At 32.6% G+C, this 10,475-nt stretch overlaps 1 protein-coding gene across 1 annotated transcript; it reads left to right on the top strand.

Annotated features, from left to right (window-relative positions):
* Nucleotides 1–6,530: 6,530 nt before the first annotated feature.
* Nucleotides 6,531–7,604, top strand: LOC133202275 (mitochondrial ribosome-associated GTPase 1-like). The gene has a single exon (XM_061338068.1). The coding sequence runs from the start codon at nucleotides 6,591–6,593 to the stop codon at nucleotides 7,551–7,553; it is 963 nt and encodes a 320-aa protein (XP_061194052.1). The 5' UTR covers nucleotides 6,531–6,590; the 3' UTR covers nucleotides 7,554–7,604.
* The last annotated feature ends 2,871 nt before the right edge of the window (nucleotides 7,605–10,475 follow it).

Here is a 10,475-nt window from a genome sequence, read left to right as displayed (position 1 = left end):
TCAAAATAAAAGTCAAATATATGGCGATAATACCTTGTACACAGAATATCTTCATTCATTTCTGTTTAGGAAGGATAAAATTAGCATACAAAAGTATTTTAATGCACATTATGTCTAAAATAAAAGAAAAATAGGAATTTATTTCTTCTCATATTTTGAACGTAACGTCTGTCAGACTCAATACACCGGGTACATTGTTATAAAATAGGCCATTGTTTATGCCAACTATTTTATCTTTCTTGTCTACTGATAGAAAATTTACCTGTTTATCAATTAAGTGATCGCAGATTCAACAGAAAAGCACGTGTGCTTAGAAATTAACAAATCTGTGGGATGCTTCCTGTGTCTGTCATGGCAAGTGGGCGTTACGTTCTATTTTAAGAATGGAGCTCGGAGATGCTTCTTTTTATACATATGACTTAAAGGTTATGAATATTTAAATTTTCTCCAGTGTTCTATGCAAATGTGTTTACATTTCGATAAGAAGAGCTACAGAGAGAGCCCGAGAAGCCACGAACGTTTGTCTGTCAAGTGTTACGTTACAGAAAGTATGTTACGTTCGTGAAAATATAAGTTGTCTTTATCCTAGATTTTAAACACATATCATCAAATATTGTCAGCTGGTAGGTGTATTTTGGATTTTTAAAAAAAAAAAAAATGAACTTGCACGCTCTTCATCACTACATAAACACTTAAAATTTGACATTTCTTACATAACGTACCGATTGACAGACATTGCCTGAATACTATCGTAACGGTGACGGACAAAACGAATGTCTGTTCATGTTACGTGAAACAAACGGGTGCATTCAGATTTATACGTTCAGTGAATTAAACCAAAAAGTATTTTTATTTAAGAATATTAGTGTATCATAAGGCAAAATTTGTCTTTATAACTTAAACAATACAATTTTGTAGTTGTTTTCTTGCAGTTTTAAAAACGAGCCTGTCAGGGTTACGTGCATCCGTACATGTTACGATATAGGTTTGATCTATATGAAATAATTTATTTTTTTAAATTTCATTAGTATTTTCATAAATAATAATGTCTTGTGTATTATAATTTCCAAGAATAAAAGATAAGCTTTGAATGATAAATTTTGTTGGCTCATTTCAAACAAGTATTGCTCAAGAAATATCGTAACATGACAGACATGGTGGAAATTTTGTATGTTACAAAGCGTATAGCAGAGATTTATTTTTTAAAAATTCAAATTTAAAATCTATAAGGAATCAAAATTTGAATAATGTCCATTTCTTACGGCAACATTATCTTTTTGATAAAATAATGAAAGTTTATGGTTTATTTGGCTGGCTAAGTAAAGGAGTCTGTCAGTGTTACGATCATCAGTTTGTGCATCAAAAGTAGCTTAAAAATCTTTTTTCTTCTACGTAAGAGTGAAAAAAATTTTGCATTGTTTAAGGAATTGTTTAAATTTATTTTTTACAGATTATTTGTTTTGCTAAGCATCAGAAATGTAATTTAATCATGTCACGTTTTATCATACGTCTGTCATGTTACGTTATATGTCTGTCATGTGTTACGTGACACATATTTCAAACATTAATAAAATATTTATTTTTGACTTGATTATCTATTCAAACATTTTTTTGTCCTATTTAGAGTCAAAACTTCAAATACACATAAAGAAATCTAAGAAAAAAACGTGTCTACAGAATTCTTTATTTGTCCTCCCAGATGTACTCAAGAGCGAATTAAGAGCCATATTTGTATTTGTATTTTAATTAAATTTTGAAGTTAAAATATATACCTTTAAAATTTGTAATTTGTTATACAATAGGTTAGAGTAAGTTTTGCCAAGGACGTTGAATACGCCCTCTGGTGAGAGATTGATTTTCCATAAACATGATAAATTTGTATAATTTGCCATTTGTATTGTATAATTTTTATTCGTATTCTCAGAGACATATATGTCTCTGGTATTCTATTATTTTCCATCTGGATTCTTTAATTTTCCATTTAGATTGCATTATTATTTATTTGTATTCTATATTTCCCAGATAGCAAGCTAATGGGCCAACGTTGGTATAAGTGGAGCGTAGCGGGAACGATAACTCTGGGTATAGAGATTGATGGAAAATTATAGAGGGCGATGGGCCCGTGAGAGCGAAGCTCTCCCTATAGGTAACATGTATGTATGTAAAATATACTGAATTCTATTGTAAGCTATAATTTTATTGCTAGCGCTCTCGAGCGCTAGCAATTACGTTAGTCTAAATTTCTGGAATACGCATGCTCGACTTCACGGTCGGGCATTCTGGGAAAACTACTGAAGATAGACTGTACGATGATAATTTCGTTTTATCATAAAAAATAGATATGATCCGAATTCTGAATTTCTTAATAATTGTCTAACCTACGATTAAAAGTACAAGAAAAATTTGGGTCATATAATTCCAAGATTGTACAGATCAACTGGTAAAACCTAGCTTTCCATACAGCTAACCATGTATACTACCTTCCTAGATAATTCCGGCAAGCTCAGAAAAAAAACCCAGGAAATCTTTCAGAGTATGTCGGAAAGACACGAGAAGCGATTAATACAATGCAGTAGCACTGATATAATTATAATTCTTTAATTTTTCATTTTTTTTCCTTTTTTGACGGAGATCCGATTACGTTAGTCTTTCGTATGCTTGACTTCACGGTAGGGCTGGGAAAACTGTACAATGTCAATTTCGTTTTTTAATCTGAAAATACATAATATTATGATCTAAAGTTTCGTGTTTTGTTGTCTAATCTTAAATAAATGTACAAAAGGTAACAGTAAATGCCAAAACTGTACAGATCTGTTATAATTTCTAAAATTAATTTATACTTAAAAAACTAGCTATTTTTAACTATCTTCCTGGATCTTTCCGGCAAGCTCGGAAAAACAACCTCGGATATGTTTTCTGAGCTTGCCGGAAAGGTCCGAAAGGATGTGATTGCTACAAACAGTAAAAACAGTACCACAGTGGAATATTTTTAAACTAGGTGTTCATTGGTTCTTCTTATCTCTTATTTTTCACTTCAAAATTGAAATTACAGTGAACTGCAGAATGCTTAAAGCACAGTTAATGATGCATGCCATTGCCAATGTGAAAACCCACTCTAGATTCATCATTCTGAATTAAGACACATCCCCCAACACCACCTCCAGTGTAACACTGTGTCTTCCTATTAATAATTAGGGGCGACCATTTGATTCTGAAGGGGGGGGGGGCTGGCAGATTTTGGAAATATATAATCTGTGCTCAAAAAAGTTGAAAATAAATAAATAATTGTATTTCCACGACCGGCAAGGAAATAAATAATCTGTTCTTGACTATTACTACCCCCCCCCCTTCCGTCCCCGTTTGAACTTTTTTTTTTGTCCAACTTTTTTTCAGTGAAGAAGAAAATAAATATTCTGTCCTTGACTGGCATGAAAATAAATAATCTGACTCGAAAATTTTTGCCAGACCCCCCACCCGACCCCCCTCCTCAGAATCAAATGGTCGTCCCCTTAATCGATTCAGCAAATTAATCCAATAATTCAGATATCTAATTCTGTGGTTTATGATAGCTACAGCGCTAGCTCACCTATCTTTTTTAAAAGATAAGCTTGTTACAATACCTATGGAACTGAGAACCTTGTCGCCAATATGGCGTCCATAGTCTTTTCCATCTTGAATCTCGCGACTAATTGCCGCATTAACGAGATGCTGGAGAATCGTAATTTTAATTCCAATCCTGCGTTAATGAAGTTTTATCAATTCTAATAATCAAAAACACCCTTATGGTACACATCCTTGTTACTTTCGTTTTCAACTAACTTGCTTTCGATCGTCATAGACCTGACATGTGACGTCATTCATTGATGAATCAGCTGTTGCATTTTTAACAACCTGTAAAAATTGATATTTCATATGCGTACTCTCTTTTTAAAAACAGATTTATTCACCTTTTAATAAACCTTACTATATTTTGGTGAAACAAAAAAACTCAGTTTAAAGAATTCCAGTGACGTCACTGTCTAGACTGCGTACTACGCACTATGGAGGGGCGGATCTTTCTGTGGCCGTTTCACCAGACTTTAGGGAAAAGAAACAACTCTAATTTATTTGTTAATAAAATTTATTAATTACGAATGTCTTCAGGATTATTTTCAATACACATACTAGAAATATAAGATTTTTTGTGACATAGTATAATTTTTCTATTGAATAACAGGCCCGTGGGAAGCAATTTCAGTTTTTTTTTTTGGGGGGGGGGGGGGGGCACAGCCATACATTTTCAGTTGAGGGGGCACTATTAACCAAAAATTCCTTGACAAGCCAAAAAAAAAAAAAAAAAAAAAAAAAAAAGGTCAGCACACGTTTTTTTTTGAGGGGGCACAAACATATAGTAGCTATGTTTTCTATAGTAATCTATATATCGGCGAAAATTATTGAGGGGGGGCACGCCCCCCGTGCCCCCCCCCCCCCGATTCCTACGGCCATGAATAATACATTAAAAAAATGTTTTTAGTGGTAAAAAGCACGAAAAGCTTTACTGAATTCTGGTATGAACTCAGGAAGGGGGGAAGGGGTATGCATTTTAATTTTAAAATTTTTTTTCTTAATTTTATTTTTTTTAATTTATTTATTACATGTATTTATTTATTCATTCATTCATTCTTGTTTTTGATTGCTTGCTTGTTCCTATATACATTTACCGGTGGAGGCCTGTGTTTCATTTTTGTTGTGAATTTTTTTTTTTCTCAAAAGATTTATCATTTTTTAAGTGTTAAATTTCAGTTTTGTGAAGCTCACCATCAAAAGAAAAATCTTTGGACATGTCGGAAGCTCAAACTACCACATCAAACACATGTTCCATTTATACATGTGGATACGTTTCAACGGATAAAATAAAAATGATTTCTAATTTTTATTTTAAAAAGTACTTTTAAAAATATAGAACTGAAAATGTATTCAGCCAGTTGGAACCTATGGTGGACTATGATAGTGTATAAAATCCAAAATCATGAGAAAAAATATTAAGTTAAACAATACATAACCATATGAGAAAAAGTAAGTTAAACAATACAGGAGGGATATGGCAAAATACATGACATATATGAATAAAGTTTCATGTTCTCTTGGCTTAACCCCCCCCCCCCCAAAAAAAAAAACAAAAACAAAAAAAACCCGAATCTTCATTTGACATTACCCATGCTAATCCATGTAAAGAGTTCAAAGTTGTTGAGTAGTGCTAAAATATATTTTTTTTTAAAGCTTCCATATATGATCCATTTTATTATGTTGTGGATAGAGATGTCACAAAACATCAATTACTGATGCAGAGGAGGGGGGGGGGTTCGATACATTGATAAATATTCTATTCGATACTTCCCAGAAATGTATCCTATTATTCACAAATTTTGATTTTAAAATTCTAATAGTTTTCGGTTAAACAATTTAATATCTGGAAAAAAACTTTTATTGAGTTAAATTCGTTTTTCCAGATATTAAAAAGAAAAAAAATATCTTGCTTTTGTGTTAGTTTTAGAAAGCACTAACGACTATTCGAATCAGATTAGTTTTTTTAAAAAAATGCAGAAACGTTAAATTTACTCTACATTTTTTCCATTAAAATTAAGAAAATAATTCTCAGAAATTTTGCGATGCTGATACTTTCAGCCCTCACCGTATACACAGTCCTAGTGTTGGTCAGATGATCAGTTTCCAAGTGTCCTGATAACCAAGGAGTCAGATCATCTTTCTGTAGTTTGGGTCCCAAGTTCAACTTCCGATGTAGTCCCTGACAATTGTCCTTATTTGTATTTGATGTCATAACCATGCATTGGAAGTAAAAGATGGGAATTAAATGACTTAATGTTTCTGGATTGGGTTTTTTTTTTAATTAAGTCGTGAAAGATAAAGAAATGATGCTCATGCAAGCTCACGTATAATTGTTGGACAGATACATATAGATGAAAAAGTTAACGTTTAAGAGTTCTTGGGCCTGGGTAGGTTGAATCCTTGACTGGCGACACTGGTCCAGTGCACACTCTTTCCCCGTTATGCTATTCGATTTTGAGTGCTCTGGCCAAGCAATTCATGATGAAATATCTTAGTAAAAGTTTTCCAGATTTATAAAACCAAATACTCTTAAATTTCTTTGTTTGAAATAAAAAAAATTTGAGGTAAGAGAACTTAATTAGAGTTTTTTCAAAGGACTGAGGTTTTTGTTATGATTTGCAACTTGATTTTAACACTGATTATCATTAAACAATAAAATGTAGAAATGTTCACTTGATGGCTCCGCCCTCACCAACGGTGGCACCGTCTTACATATTAGAGAATTAATTCAAATGGAACATTATAGAAAACAAATCAAATAGAAAGTTACGCAATACAATTGGAAAGATATACAAAACAAATGGAAAAAGATCGAATATTGCAACGGTTGACATGTTATAAATTCCCAAGTTTCTTTTCACTCTTTCATATTCTCATAAATTATTTACGCTGTTTAAATATATTCAGTATAGTCCGAATCATTCTGTGTTCGACTTTTAACATCCGGGGATTTTAAACAATGGCTGCGCCCATTGACAATAAATATGTCAAGTAAAATTTTTAACATTTCGGGCAATTTTAGGCAATCCTTTGTGCTTCCTCATGGACATCAGGTGCAATGGTTTCCGGGACATATGCAGAAAGGAATTTCTCAATTATTAGCTCGACTGAGATCCATAGACTGTGTCCTAGAAATTCACGATGCTCGAATTCCATTTTCGGGAAGAACACCCTTGTTCAAAGACATGATGAAAATGAAAGCACACGTGCTTCTTCTAAATAAATGCGATGTAGCAGACATGAGTCGAAGAAGGGACATTGTAAATAGATTAAAAGAAGAAGGTGTCGATAAAGTTTTGTTTACCAATTTAACATCTGAAAAGTCAAAAGTTATTAACCAAGAACTATTTCCACTTGTTGTAGAGGCAATACATAGCGCGCCACGCTTTAACAGAGAGACAGCTGAGGCTTATGAAATGGCTGTGATTGGTGTTCCTAATGTTGGGAAATCAACTTTTATTAATTATGTTAGACGATCACATACAACGTTAAAGAAAAGACCTTTACGAGTTGGAGCCGTAGCTGGGGTTACACGATCACTGTCAGGAAAGATCCGTGCGAACTTTGACCCTCCCGTTTACTTAACAGATACACCTGGAATTCTCACGCCACGGGTGTCCAGTGTGGAGGAAGGAATGAAGCTAGCTCTGTGTGGTTGTTTACCGGACCATATCGTGGGTGAGGATTTAATCGTAGATTTCATGCTGTTCTGGCTCAATAAACACAGTGACTTTCGGTACATGGAACAATTTAATTTATCCGAACCAACAGATGATGTTCAATGCTTTTTAAACCATGTTGCTAAAGAAAACAAATTTATTAAAAAGTTGAAATCTGTGGATAACAGAGAGTATAACTATTTCCCTGATTATTTAGCAGCTGCAAGACTCGTGTTAAAACAATTCAGAGAAGGGGCTATAGGGCCCATGTTATTAGAAGATTTATGACTGCTTTTATGTATTAATGATATCTCTCAGAACATGAAATTTCAAAATTGAGTGTCATGTCTCTTTTCAGTGTGATTTAGATTTTTACACATGTTATCTATTTCAACATCATGAAATTATTCATATTTACTTATTAAAACATGGATTTAGACATAATAAAATTAAAGGAATTAAAGCTTCCTTAGGCCAAATAAAAAAATATGTGTGGTTCCGGTTACCCGACCTTCCCTATTTTATACCCCCGACCCTAAACTTTTTTTGGCAATTTTCATATTTTTTCCGGAATTTCCCCCGATTTCCATCAATGGCTTGAGTTTAGTTTCAGCAATGACGGCCTCCTTGCAAAACATAGTGCAAGTGTTTAATAGTGTTAAATCCAAAGCAAGCTAGCATGTAGGTGTCCCCTACCAATATTGACTAGTATATTATCACACCACATCTAAAATGCCATTTGCAAAGCAGTGATAGGTATTATTTAGAAAAAATTAAGGAAATCATTTTGTTAAAAAAAAAAAAAAATCCCTACCTACCTACCCTAATTTTTTTGGAAGTGTAACCGGAACCACACATATTTTTTTGTTTGACCTTACTAACAATTGATTCAGATCGAGGTTAACTACAAGTGTGTTCAGTATAGAAAGATTTTCTGAATATTTTTTTTTATCAGAAGATCTTGAATATACACATTAATTAGACACTAGAGAAGTCAGTGAATTAGGTAAAAAAAATTCTGACAACCACACGTTTGTGAAACCTGCTACTGTAAATGATGGGTGTCCTTGTTATTGTTTTGCTTTAACATATTGCTAGGATTTATTGGATCACCAAAATGCATTTCAATTAAAGATTTATTTTACCTTTTCCTGTGATATTTTAGGTACAATACAGAATTATTTGCAATTTTCAACATACCCTAAATTTGTCTAAAAGGAAGAATACACTTGTCTGCCAAATATTTTAAGGCAAATGTGTAGAAATGTACACAATGTAACAAACAATAGCAGTATGATATTACATTCCAGATATTAGAAGGTATAATCACATTTATCTCGTGCAGGATTAAAAAAAAATCTATGCCCCTGCCATAAAGTGGCCGGAGGCATATAATATACCCTGTTCTGTCATTCCGTCGTCATTGACTTTCCGTTCATTATCTCGGCAACAGTTGCACACATTTAACTCAAATTTTACTTATGGATATGTTGTAAGAATACGCAGGTCAAGATTGAATTTGGTTGTGGTCCAATGATTTTTGACAGAGTCATCCCTCTTGAACTTGGGAAAAAATAAGAAATTTTTAGTTTTGCTCTTTCTAACTTTTGTAGGGATGTATGTATAAGGTTGAAATTGCATTTGCAGGTATTTTTTTTCCAGAATATACAGGTCAGGTTTGAATTTGGCCATAGTCAGATGATTTTTGACAGAGTTATCCATCTTCAACTTAGAAAAAAATCTTTTGTGCAATTTACAACTAAATATGGCATTTGAAATTTAGCTGCCTGTGGGGACATTCGTGGCATTACGACACATCTAATTTTTTTTTATTTTTATTTAATTTTTTTTGGGGGGAGTTTGGTGGATAAGTAGTAAAGTTTCATGTTCACTGAATTCAGTTCCTTCACAAACAATAGGTATGTTTCCTTGCATTTTTTTTTTTTGGACAGAATCTTCTGTAATTAAGTATTATTAGCACAAATGATTACAGTACCCTTTCAATGATAAAACTTTTAAAAATTACAATTGAATGAAAAAGAGTAGCACATGCTGAATACTAGTATGTTACACAGTATTAATGCACTCTGAAAAGATAATGCATAATAGAATATACATATAATCTGGTGTATGTTGGTCATTGTTAACTCATAAAATATTTCTTTCAAGGTTTACATTCAATGAATGTGCTATTTGTGTGTAGTATTAGGTAAATGAAAAATTAAATATTTTTTAACATTCTTTAAATGAATGAACATACAGTCAAATCTTGTTATCTCAAACTCGATGGGAAAGAGAAAAAACTTTGAGATATCCGAGGATTTGAGATATCAGGGATAAAATACCTAAAGAATAAGTGGCTGGCACTTCCAACTCACTTAGAAATATACATGTTATTTGAGATATCAGTGTTTGAGATACCAAAGTTCAACTGTAATACACATGTAGCAACTATAACATAAATACAGTGTGATTTTTTTATGTGAATAAATCATATAGTTCTTCTGCTGTCGAAAAACATGATAAAAGATGTTAAAGAGGAATGTCCATATGCAGAGAGATAACTCTAACATTGTTCCCTGTTTTTTGTTTATCATCAATGAGGAATTGACTCAGGTTCTGTGTGGTATAGTATTTGTAGGGTTGTGTTGTTGACTAGTTGTTTATCCATCTGTCTGCCACAAAACCATATTCTGACCATATACATTTTTAACTGCTACTTCAAGACCTTGATTTAGGGACACATGCTTAAACAAAAAATAGATGATTGTATATATTGGGGACATATTTTTGGATTTATTTTGGTTGTTAATAAAAAAATTATAATATCTGAAGTATAAAGAAATTATAGACTTTCTTTGATGTTGAAATCTGTCCTTTTTGCCATCAACTTGTAAATCAGTATAATTTGTTATCTCTTTATATGGCCTTATTGAGATTTTTGTAGTACAAGACAAATAGCTAACATTTTATTTGGGAATAAAAAGCCATTTCATATATCATCTACATGTATAAGTTTAATGTTTTCACATTTTCATACTATGAAGAATCAGTTGGTCAGCTTAAAGCAAACTACAATATAAGGGTTACAGAGAATATATACATTTTCATGTGTATATGGGCCAGCAGTGGTTCTGTAGATTCACACTGTATTTTATAATACATGATGTATAGGCTAGCAGTGGTTCTGATGAAAAAAAAATATTATAA

Source organism: Saccostrea echinata, unplaced genomic scaffold (assembly GCF_033153115.1).
Source record: "Saccostrea echinata isolate AGI-Se365-2 ecotype Australia unplaced genomic scaffold, CSIRO_AGI_Sech_v1 ptg000046l, whole genome shotgun sequence".
In the NCBI taxonomy this organism is placed as follows: Eukaryota; Metazoa; Mollusca; class Bivalvia; order Ostreida; family Ostreidae; genus Saccostrea; species Saccostrea echinata.
Note: the sequence above shows the minus strand (reverse complement) of the source record. Positions and strands in the feature narration are given on the sequence as shown.

Coding starts and splice junctions, on each gene's coding strand:
- LOC133202275 (XM_061338068.1), top strand. CDS start 6,591: ATGTCAAGTAAAATTTTTAACATTTCGGGCAATTTTAGGCAATCCTTT.